General features: G+C 34.3%; 1 protein-coding gene across 6 annotated transcripts in view; it reads left to right on the top strand.

Moving 5' to 3' along the window:
- Positions 1-13,204, top strand: part of LOC150090769 (E3 ubiquitin-protein ligase HECW2-like) — a 518,151-nt gene that overhangs the window by 276,802 nt on the left and 228,145 nt on the right. For all 6 annotated transcript variants that reach the window (XM_090372567.1, XM_090372548.1, XM_090372558.1 and 3 more), the window contains one exon: positions 7,463-7,646. In XM_090372567.1, coding sequence (XP_090228693.1) covers positions 7,463-7,646 — 184 coding nt within the window. The remainder of the gene's footprint in view (positions 1-7,462; positions 7,647-13,204) is intronic.

The following is a 13,204-nucleotide window of genomic DNA, read 5'->3' as shown; positions in this document are numbered from 1 at the left end:
GCCCTTCTCTGTACACGCTCAAGTAAATCTACATCCTTCCTAAAATGAGGCCTCCAGACCTGTACGTAATACTCAAGGCGTGGCCTGACCATTGCCTTATACAGAGGGATAATCACCTCCTTTTCCCTGCTAGCAAAATTCCTATATATCATTGACAAAACCCCATGACCTTCCCTGGCAGCCTGTCTGCATTGCTCAGAAAACTTCATATCTGCCTGCACAATTACTCCCAGGTCTTTTTCATTTTCTACCACCTTAAGAGTAGTACCACACAGTTGGTACGTTTCTCTGGGGTTACTTCTACCCATATGCAGTACTTTGCATTTGTCAAGGTTAAACTTCAGTTGCCACTTCTTAGCCCATCTGCCCAAATTATCTAGATCCTGTTGCAGTAACACACTGCCATTACTGTCATTAACAACCCTGCCAACCTTTGTATCATCTGCAAACTTCGACACTAAGCCTGATATTCCTTCATCAATATCATTGATAAATATACAAAACAACAGTGGACCCAACACCGAACCCTGTGGGACTCCATTAATAACATTAGTCCAAGAAGAGCAGCACCCAATGATTACTACCCTCTGTCTTCTCCCACTTAACCATCCTTTTATCCATTGTAGCAACTTACCCTTAATACCATTCTGCTCCAATTTGTACAGTAGTCTTCCATGCGCAACAGTGTCAAAAGCTTTTCTGAAATCCAAATATATGATATCAAAATTATTTTTTGCATCCAGTTCCTTTGTAACCACATCGCAATATCCTATCAAATTTGTCAGACAAGACTTTCCCTTAACAAACCCATGCTGTGTCTGAATTATTGCTGCAGTCTTATCTAGATGATCCTGCAATGCATCTTTTACCACTGACTCCATTATTTTTCCCAGAACATAATGAATCTTGTGAAAGTTGGACTGGAGAAAGTCAGAGTTCCAAATGATTAGGAGGGATGGGGGGGGGACCAATAGAGGCAACAGATCAATATGATATAATGCAGTAGAGATATACAGTAAACCCCCGCTATTCGCTGGGGTTACGTTCCTGAGAAATGTCGCGAATACCGAAAACGCAAATACTGAGTTATGGCTCCCATAGTAATAAAGGGGTTCCGTTCCAAAGTATGAAATATATAAGAAAAACTAGTCTAAAATTTTGTCTATGTGTGTATTATATGTACGTTCATAATATGACTATGTACATATACAGTACATAGTGAAATGCAAGCATATGGCATCGAAATGAAAGTAAGAAACAATTTAATATTAAATGTAATAAAATGCCTTTGCTAGCAAAAAAACTTATCCCGCCAGTGCTATCACCAGTTTCGCTAAAGTGTTGATAAAGGAGTTTTGCCTTTTCACGAATGATGAGTGAACTTAACGGAATTTTATTTTGAGTTCGGTCTTCTATCCACAGATTTAAAGATTTTTCCATTTTTTCTAATTTAACATCACGAGTTACAGAGCAAATTTTTGAAGCAATTAGCACGTTTTCACGGACACTATGGTGGATTTTTTCTTCCGATTTTTTGATTGATCCTACCATTGACTCATTGATTTTATAATGTTTTGCCACTGAGGAGACACTTTCACCATTAGAAATTTTATCTAATAACTCAATTTTATTCGCTAATGTCATCACCTTCTTTGATCTTTTCACATTTCTCTTGTTATTCGTAGCCATATTTTTGTGTAGGGGTTAGAAAGAACTTGGCCCCAATAAAGTCACTTTCTTTCGTTAACACACTCGAAAAAGTCTGATTACAAAAATGATAAATTTATTCAATTTATAAGCATATAAATTAAAAGCAAACGACGAAACCTTCCATGACAAGCACATAACACATACTGAACAAGGATTAGCGAGAAACATCCACCCTCACAATTTTGTCACCCCTCTCCCCCCACCCACTGAGCGCTGTTTTGACCGGGAAAGATAATTTTAGCCACGCCCATGTTTTTTTATGGCGGAAAATATTCACGGTGCTTTAAAATTCACATTTTTTTAGGTTTCATTTTATATTAAATCGGTGATCACGAATACAGATACCGCGAATAGTGGGGGTTTACTGTATTAAGCCAGTGAATATCGAAAAGAGGAGATTCCTAATTACTAGTCCCTGACAGGGAATATCAATGAACATATGCCCGAGTACCACCTTTTAAGCGAAAGGAATCATATAGAGTATAATTTGGATAATTGAGATGAGCAGCAGTTGAATCAGCCAATAATTGGGATTCTGTTAGAAAAAGTATGTGTGGCTTGGCACACTGCAAGTGGAAATGGACATCATTGAGATTGGAACTGACACCATGTATGTTTGTGAAATGAAGAAGGAAGTGTTTGGGAGGCTTAGATATTTAACCAAATAAGTTTGTTCTATTAGTTTGACTATTTGTGATGTATTCAGTAGTAAGTAAAGGTGGGGAAGACATATCGAGTAATCAAATTTTTGGATATGATATACACAAGGCAAAAATATGTTCAGCTGCTTGACATAATGTACTCTTGACAAAGCTCCTTCATATATGCTACTCGGACTCTCTCTCTAGTCACTGCCGTTTGTTCAAGTCTGTGTGTTGGCCAGTTTTAGATCTGTACTCTATACCCTAAAATTGTAAGTAAGATTGTACCGCGCCATGATGACTATCATAATCTCAAAAGGCATCAATCATACTGCATGATGGAAGAGATTGGGGGGGGGTGGACTTTGGTCGTCACAGAATGTGACGACCAAATAGATAAAGTAGGGCTTATGCCGAAATTTGGTCTACTTGACTTCGGTGTCACCTGAATATCAGTTTCATCAGCATTTTACACTCAACTTGTCATACCTGAGAGAATGTCTGTGATAGCCTCAAGGACCAATTAATGATATTGGGTATTTTAAGCTTATAAATCTATGTGTAAGATTATTTATCTCTGCCTTTGGAGCTCCCTCAATGTGCTAAATTTGACTGCACTTACCATTTGCTTGTATATGACTGATTTTTTATGCACAATGGGATGATAACTTCCAGAGTGTGAATATAAACTCATGTTACTACTTTATGAAAAATCATAGTGTGCAAAATCTTCTATTTTTGCATAATAATGAGGTTTAAAAAATTATGAAAATTTGCTATTTCTACTCTTAATGTATACAGTAAGACCCCTGTATCCGCGGGGTATGTATTCCAAGACCTACTGTGGATGGCTGAAACTGCGGATATAAGTGAACACCTGCTGACCCCATATATAACATGATTTTCTTGTACATAAAATTAAATGTGTTTAATTGATAAATTAAAGACACAGTAAGACATTACCAACATTAAATACAGTAATAATAAAGTACAGCAGATTCAGTTTACTGGGATTGGATTAACCGGGAAACTTCAACTTCAAATTAAAAAAAAAAAAAAAAGTCAACCAGAAATCATAAAATTCAAATAATAACTAGAATAGGTATAAACAGATATTTTGCAAGTTGTAAATAAGCAACAAAAACTGGCATTATAAGTCGTCATTGGAAGATTAGTGTACCTATTATCTTGCAACTCCTGCTGCTCAAAAAAAAAAAAAAAAAAAAAAAAAGTGACCAAATGTTTAGTTTGATTTAGTGCGTCACATCGATTTTTGTGTTCCGTTGCACTGCGAAAGGACAAATTTTGTTTCGTTATTTATGTTAGGGTTGTCAGAATTTTTTTTTGTTTAAAAATCGCAAAAACGATGGGTAAATGCAAGCGTTGTGCTTTCAAATTAAACAAAAACTTGAAAATTTTCAAAAGTTTGAAAACGGTGCATCCGTTACATCTCTAAAGAACCATTATAACGTTGGCGACCAAACCATACATAACATTGTAAAAAATAAAGGGAAGCTATTAGATTTAAAATCGACATCATAAAAATTAAAGGGAAGGATCGTATTGGACACGCAAGTAATAAGTGCTAAGTTTTTTTTAAATTTTTTTCCCCCCGTGGTTAACTGAATCAGCAGATATCGAATCAATGGATTCAGGAGCACAACTGTATTTTAGCCAGTAATGTATGTTATTGAACAGCTCCATAATCTGGTTACCAACCTCCATTATTATGCACTGGTTTTTTGAACCTTTTTTAAAATTTAAATGCACCAAAAAAACCATAAACTTAAAAACCTAAATCTTTTAAAAATATTGGACACTTGTTTTGGGTGATAAGTTTGGGAGTAACTGTACCAAACTGTTGTCTTCTGTTTCTCTGATTATGAGCCTAAAATTCTTTGCAGAAGTGATATTCATTACATTCAAATAAGTCATCCTTTCTCCATCCCTCACCACCCGATGTTTTTCTCTAATAAATTTTGAATCCAATGTAGTGAGGGGGGGGGGGAAGAAAAAAAAAAGAGTACAACCACCTATTGTAGCTTATTGTGGCATATCTGAAAATTAATTTTAGGATGTAAACTGCAGCAGTAAATATTCTTTCCCCCACTAAAAAAAAATCAAATCAATAAAAAAAATACAGCAGACTCTGGATTTACCGGGAAGTGGATTAACCAGGGCACTTCAAGACTTAAAAAAAAAAAAAAAAAAAAAAAAAAAATTTTATTTCGTTATTTATGTCAGGGATAATTTTTTTTTTTTTTTTTAGAAATTGCGAAAATGATGGGTAAATGCAAACGAGTTGAGCTTTCAATTAAACGATAACGTGAAATATTCAAAAGTTTGAAAATGGTGCATCCATTAAATCTCTAATGAACCATTATAATGTTGGTGACCAAACCATACGCGACATTGCAAAAAATAAAGGGAAGCATCGTATTGGACACACAAGTAGCGCATAGTAAGTTTTTTATCTATCGCCATATTTTTTTACGTAGGTTGCTGAACATTTTTGGATATAGTAAGTCGCTGACTTATGTAGCTTCAGACTTTAATTTTTTTCACTAAATTTTTTTTTTTTTTTTTTTCTTTTTAGGATTTTAAAATTTAAAACAATAATAATTATAAGCCATCAATAATGGTGATCGTGGCACATACAAATTGCACAAGCGAGATACTGAGTAACAAGCTTAAAAATAGGAATAAAGAGAAGATTCTTAAAATTTATTTAAGTTTTTTTTTTATATGACAAGATTTCAGTGAAGGGGACATGCATTTCACCATAATAACATAAAATCCCACAGAATTCCAGCTAACTATCGCTATTTATTGCAAATGCAATACGATCGAGTTTACTACCAGTTTATAATGAATTGCACTAACGGACAAGCCCAGTAAGCCAGAAAGTGCAAATTATTTTTGTTGTTTTATGGCAGTGACCTCCAGAAATGTATTTTATTAAAATATGAGCTCATGGGGATAGTGAGCTCATGGAGATATCATGATAATAGTGAGTATTTGCCTTAACCCCACGAAGTTCTTTACAGAAAATTTCATTTTGATGGTTATCATGGTGCTGACTAAGAGAAGCGACGGGGGTACTAGTAAATCTATCAAAATAAAAAAAAAAAAAAAAAAAAAAGGAAAGCAATCGATTCGGATCAGAAAATTAAAATAAGGATGTTTGAAAATGATCAAAGATGAACAAGTATCGCACAGAATTTAGATTTGTCAGTGTCAACTGTGAACATAATAATAAAGGAGAAAGACAGAATATGAGAAACGGTGAAGGGATCGGCTCCAATGAAGTCAACTGTAATAACCAAGGCTACGAAATATCAGTTTTTACTGTACAATTTCTTCCTTTAATGTTTTCTTTTCTTATGTGCCATGCCAGCAACTAGATAAAGTTTTTAATTGAACTAATTAAAAATATATAACTTTTTCTATATATATAACTAACTAATCGAAAAATGTATAACTATTTTTAATTCTTCTGAGGATATTATGTGGTTTTTGTAATTTTGGCATATCACGAATGTAGGAACAATATTTTATTAGTCATTCCTGAGTTACGTGAAAAGTCCTGGAATGTATGTCGGGGCTGGGGCTTACTGTATTTTTGGATTAACTGGGAAATTGATTATTCAGGATTTTTATTTTACTATCTATCCCAGAAAATCAAGAGTCTACTGTATATATATATATATATATATATATAATAAAATAAAATAAAATAAAATAAAATCAGTGAAACTGTGCATATGCACATTGTATGTTTCTGACAGATTCAATCCTCCTCTATGACAGAAAAGTGGTTTTGCCACTTATTGCTCGTTTGGAGAGTTCTGAGTTTGAATTCATCCGTGAATTGAGGAATTTCTAAAGGTCTTCTCAATCAGGACTGTAGTTAGTTGATCTCAGGCAGAGGGAGTAGAGCCCTCCCCAAATTATTCTGGGGTTTTCAGCCCATACAACACGAAGATTGTCCCATTAACACACACTTGTACAGACATAATACACAACAATATGGGGCGCCTCCGTAGCCAGGTGGGAAGGAGCAGCAGTGCACGCTTCTTGATTAGACTGGGGTTCGAGCCCGTCACCACCAAATACAGAGGATGCGGAAAGGTCAAGGGAATGACCACCGCATATTCCCGGGGCAATATGGCCTTAGTTGCTAATGCTCCTAAAAACCAAATAACAAACAACAAACAACAACAATATGATCCAAGTTGCTAATGTTCCTAAAAATCAACAACAATGAACAGTAATAAAGGTTAGATTTAGTAGTATTTTATTCTGAATCCTGCATGTTTTCCCTCCATTTACTTTATTGATTGAATTTCTTTTTGATACTTTTCTTTAACACATCTTTATGTGTACATACTTTTCTCTAAAGATATATTGAGTTTCCGCTGTGTGTGTGTGTGTGTGTGTGTGTGTGTGTGTGTGTGTGTGTGTGTGTGTGTGTGTGTGTGTGTGTGTGTGTGTGTGTGAGCAGCATGTTTGAAGAGTGCAAATAACCTGAAATATTTGCTGAGCAGAAATGATGCTGCATACCCAGTTTTGGGTTTAGGTCGGTATGTTCCCTCAGTATAGGATGCATTAATAGTGTAGCCAGCTAGCCACATCTTTTCACAGGAACATGTATTGCACCCTTAACTGTGTAGTCTGAAGGGTATATGTTTTGCATGGTCAAAAACAGATATGTTTACTAGTGAAATGAATTATGTTCTCTTGAGATTGACTCCACTTAAAAGTTAAAAGAAAAAAGTTAAGAGAATCTATACTGTACTTGTAGTCTTTTCCTCATATGGAGTTTTGTCATCCATGTATTCACAGTATATTTTATGCTCATACTATAACTAAAAACACCTACTAGTATGCATGATGTTATAATGTAAGCCAGTAACCAAACAATACAAATATATGCTGGCCTTAACCACGAAATGTGTGATCTATCCTGTTAGTACTCTTAAATTTTGAATATTCATATATGTATTTCAAAATGGAGAGACATTTTGCTAATGCAGACTGATAAGTTTTAGAATTAAGTTTTGATGAAATAAATGAGGATATTAATTTAGTAATATACATTTAAATTTTAGATACCAGAGTATTAGAAGAACAATATCATCTCGTGTTAATGAGGACTTTACCAATCCTGCCTCATTCTATACACCAGTGCCTTTTTCATCTAGCCCAGAAAACCAACGGGTGCAGCTCTCGCACTCCCCTGCAGTCCGTTTCCTTACACGTCCAGATTTCTTCAATGTGCTTCATATGAATGATGTATGTTTAGTGTTTTTTTGAATTTATTTTAAAACTTTTAAATAAAAATTTGATTAAATTTAATACCTCTTTTTTTATATATGCACAAATTTCTTAAAAATACTAACTGAAAATAATGAATAATATTCTTAAATGAATTTTGTATTTTATTTTTAAGTTTATCTTTTAACTGTATATTTTGAAACAAGAAAAATTTATATAAATAGCTTTGTTATAATTCATTTTAATTAAGTTACAGATATAATTTACAAATATTTATTTTCTTAATTTATTTCTATTTTTTAATTAAATTTTTATAATGTATTCATATTAAACAGATAGTAAATAAACATTAAAGTGATGTGTTCATAAAATGTCATATTATTTAAATCTAAGTTTATTGCAAAATTGTAATATACTGATTTTTAAATATCTGATAAATTCACCCCCCCTACTTGTTATTTTAAAGTGTTAAATACAATTAAATAAAACTAATTTTATTTAATTGTATTTAACATAAATCGTATTTATGTTAAATACAAATAAATTGATTTTGGTGAAATAAGAGTAATTAATAAGAAATAAGAGCATGAAATAAGAGCATAATGTTACCTCTGGTAACAACCATAACATTACTTGAGACAGCCAACTGAACTTTATTAAAATAAATAAAAAAAAATAAGTTGAAAATATGAGTGAATGCAAATAATATATGAAAAATTATTAAAATATATACAGGATAAAATATGTTAAGTTCATAAAATATAAGTGAAAGTAAAATCAGTTAAATTCAAAAATGTGGAAATGGTAGTTTTGGAGGTGGTAGTCTTCTTTTTCAATTGAGGAGTGCATTGCACAGCATGCCATAAATAGCAAGTTTATCATGTGATAGAGGAATGAGAGCAGGATGATGCTCACATATGGGGTTGGGGAAGCAAGTACTCAAGGTCTTGTGTCAAAAAATGTGTGTTGGCCCTGATATTCCAAGTTTACCAGTGCTTGTCAGCTTTTAGGATGGCAGACTCCATAATAGGGTGGATGTGTGTGTGTAGCAATATGGAGTGCCATGAAGGAAAACAGAAATTGTGTGAGCAGTCACTGTCAATGTTTTAGGAGCACTAGCAACTAAGGCCATATTGCTCTGGGATATGCGGTGGTCATTCCCTGACCTTTCAGCATCCTCCGTATTTGGTGGTGATGGGCTCGAACCCTGGTCTAATCAAGAAGCGTGTGCTACGCACTGCTGCCCCTTCCCACCTGGCTATGGAGGTGCCAATTCATTCAAGTAATAACTAGAATAGGCATAAACAGATGTTTTGAAAGTCGTAAATAAGCAAAAAGACAGAGAGACAGATTTTTGTGTGGTCAGTCTTACATGCTATTCATTCTAGTAGTGTTCAGCAATGGCAGATCAAGCAAAATTGAACTTCAACAAGCTCTTAGAGATTTTAATTTTTCATCTGTAAACTCTCTGTAAATTGTACCAGGTTAGCTACTTTGTATTTTCTCTCTCTTATTTTGGCAATAAACGATATCACATGCACACACACACGCGCGCGCGCGCACACACACACACACACACACACACACATGCGTGGCAATAGTTTCCCCGATTGGTTCTGTTGTGGTCATATTCAATGAGTTTGAAAATAAACAGAAGTGGTGTAGTTCAATCTCTCTCTCTCTCTTGATACAGAGATTGTCTAGTAGGCTGATAGGCTTCAAGTAACAACCAGTTTTTGTTAATAGCATTAATATTCCGTGTTACAATTTTGCAATGGAGCAAAGAACGAATATCATATTTTGCTTTAAACCGGGAAAATCTGCAACAGAAACATGAAATGTTAAAAACTATTTATGGTGATGAAATCTTAAATTGTACCAGTGTGTTTGGATGGTATAAGTGATTCAGAGATGGAATGTGAGGATTTTCACAATGACCCAATTAGTGGGTGTCTGTCAACCTCTCGAAATGAGGACAGAATTGCAAAAGTTTGGGAAATTGTGGCAAGGGATTATTGTTTAACCCTCAGAGCGATGACTGATGAGTTGGATTTGAATAAAGAGACAAGTCATCAAATTCTACATGAAGATTTAAGGAAAAGGAAGGCATGTGCAAAATCTGTGCCACACAGCCTTTCAGATCAGCAGAAGCAACAAAGAGTGTCATCATGCAAAGACTTCATCCGGACTTGTCAAGACAATCCTAATTTCATTGACTGTATTTTCACTGGAGATGAGTGTTGGGTCTTTCAGTATAACCCATAGACAAGGCATCAGAGCATGAAGTGGACTTCAAAATCATCACCGAGGCCCAAAAAGTTTTGTTTTCAGAAGGCCAGGATCAAGATGATGATGGTCATGTTTTTTGACAAACAAGGTGTGATTCACAAGGAATTGTACCTGAAGGGGAGAGAGTGAATGCTGTTCTGTGTACAGGTGCTTCCAAGTCTATTGAAGCACATTTTCTGGGTGAGGCCGCAATTTCGAGACAGTGGTTTTTGTTGCGCAACAATGCTTCCGCCCATTCCGGACTTGTGAAGACATTTTCATGAAACATCAACCATCTACCCAGTGGTGAGCTATGAATATTTTAACAATGGGCTCGCAGTTTTGTCGACTTTTTGTTCTGTTTTTTTTTTTTTTTTTACAACTAGTGAAATATACTGAATACGTTTTTTTCATGATAAAATTTTAACATTGCGAATAAAAAATAACGTGAAATATTTCCCATATCACAAATAACATAAAAAAACTATCACACAGATTACATGAAAAAAATTATTGCACAAATATTCAAGAAAAATTTATTCTAAAAATTACCATATAGAATTTACTTATTAATATTTGTTGTTGATCTTCTGCTTTGCTCAATAGCTGAGTGATGATTATAGAGATTTGACGTAATTATCCAGATCAAATTGAAGCAATAGTTTTCCATTTAGATGTATGGTCATTATACCTGCAACGTGTTTAGTTGCCAAAGATGTTCTTTTTAATATTACAATATTATTCATTATGCTGAAAGCTCACTCAGCTACAGCACTGCTAATCATAATGTTTCAAGGATTTTTCTGGCTTTTTTAATTGAAAAGGGAATTTCACTCAATTTTAAGGTAAACCATCTTCTACAAAATCTATAAAATCATTAATTTTTATTTCATATTTTATTAGAAAACTTAAATTTCTTATTCATATTTCACCTTTTTGCCATAGAGACAAAACTTCATCCATATTTCACGTTTCCAGGTAGCATATGTTAAAAATTTCTTTTAATTCCTCATCGTCAATGATATCATTATTTTCTTTATTTATTTTAAAATTACTCTGTTACATTAATAACCAATCCTTTAAGGATACAGTTTAATAACTTGTCACAAGGTAATTTTTTAAATGTGTTCTTACTCTAGATTTTGATTCCTTCAAATTCTTTTGACTTCAACATCTCAATTTTAGCTTCATAATTTCCTTCAGCATTTTTCAAATTAGCAATATTGTTGATAGTTCATATAATTAATTTATCTGCTTTTACTGACCCCGAATGCCAAGCATTTCTAGTGATCAGGTGATCTCTCTGTGATTATAAGGCGATTTCTCTGTGATTATAAGGCGATTTCTCTGTGGTTATATTCTCTACCATATACATAAATTTATGTAGGTGCCTAAAAAGTATTAGCATAAATTTGTAAGAAAGGAAAGATACCTTTCTTTTATTTATATTTTAACTGTACTAACTACTAATCTGCTTCCGCTTGGTCATTAGGTGGCACCACTCCTGCCTCCTGTGGGCCAGAAAACTGGGAAGAAAAGCTCTCACTTCCAGGGCTAAAAGAAGCAAAAATGAGTGATCCAAATGTCACAACCACAGACCCCAAAGATTTGACTCCTTCGAGTTGGGAAAAATGAGGACAATGAGATTATTGTAACTAAAAGACAAAAAAAAAAAGACAAAACTGTCATTTGTCATCCAGAAATGTTTAGAAAGTGACTGAAACAACTAATATTGTCAAGCGACTGAAATTAGGCAACATTCTAGTCGAGACAGCAAATGCCAAACATGAAGAAAGACTGCTTCAAATGACATTTGGTGGGCTCCCAGTAAAGGTCTCTCCCCATAATACACTAAATAAATCGAAAGGAGCAATTTCTGAGTTGAACCTTATTAGCATCTCTGAAGAAGAAATTAAAAAGGAACTTGAAGATCAAGGTGTCATAGCTGTGAGAAGGATTAAAGTTACTAGAGATGGGACACTTGCCCCAACCAGAAATCTCATACTGACAATTAACACTCCTAAAGCACCTACATCTGTGAAGGCTGAATATCTACATTGTAACATCAGACCATATATCCCAAATCCTCTCCACTGTTTTTAATGCCAAAAGTGTGGTCATTCACAAATTGCATTCTGTGGTGTTGCTATCTGTTCCTACTCTGGATCTCAGGAACACATCAATCAAAACTGTCCAGCAGAGAAACCAAATGTTAAAACTGCAAGGGGGACCACTTCGTCTATTCCAAAAACCGAATTTTGGAAAAAAAAAAAAAAAACCAGTCAACAATATAAAGTAGAATTTTCTGTCACATAATAAGAAGCTAAGAGAACTGTACTCCCAACTCTCTTAAACAGACCTTCCTATGCACAGGTCATAAGGAATTGGCATACAAGTATTCAAAGTATTTTATTAAAATTTTGCGAGCTCCAGGGTTTTCCCTGGAGCCTGCAAAAATAGTGTACAATTTAAAGCAACTATATACAACGATAATAATACTTAAATGCTATTTACAATGATGATAATACATAAAAGGTATTTACAATTATGATGATACAAAATAAACACTGGACTTCGGAGTCCAGCAGACAGATTAGTACATCAGGTGAGAGAATCCAAAAACGGAAACAGTCTACAAACAAGCCAAAGTGATCAGTCCCCAACAACCAGCTAACCGTTACAAAGATTTATACTTCAAAAGAATAGTTACAATTTCTGGTTTCCAAAACAATAGAGAGGGCCGTAAACCCTTCCATCTACAATTCAAAAAACCCAGTAAAATCTTTCCAACCAATTGACAGACGGCAGTATTTTTCTATCAATTAACATTAAGTTAGCATTTTACTGAACCTCAGGAGTAAGAAATCTTTTCCTCCATTTAAACCTTTTCTCCGCATAGGTGGAGAAGGCAGCATAATACTCAGGACAGTTGACTAACCTTGGCAGTTCAGAGCAATCGAATACATTTGTGAGAAGTTGAAAGTCCAGTCTTAAATCATCATACAGAGGACAATGAAAGTTTCTCAACAGTTTCTTGAGCACCACAACTGCAGAGAGGAGTGTTACTTAATCCGAATGAGAATAATTTAGAGTTAAGACTGCCATGACCAGTATATATATATATATATATATATATATAGAAAAGTAACATATAAGCCAGGATTTAACCAGTCCATTTTCTTATCATAATCAGCAACCTCGGGAAAATACCTAAAGGTCTCCCTACCCAAGTCAGAAGTAGACCATGTATTTTCCACGCTCTACAATATTCATTTCTAATTCTTTTAATGTCTACATTTTCTTGTAAG

The sequence above is a fragment of the Mastigoproctus giganteus genome, chromosome 1 (genome assembly GCF_048544385.1).
Source record: "Mastigoproctus giganteus isolate SK-2022 chromosome 1, ASM4854438v1, whole genome shotgun sequence".
Lineage (NCBI taxonomy): Eukaryota > Metazoa > Arthropoda > Arachnida > Uropygi > Thelyphonidae > Mastigoproctus > Mastigoproctus giganteus.
Note: the sequence above shows the minus strand (reverse complement) of the source record. Positions and strands in the feature narration are given on the sequence as shown.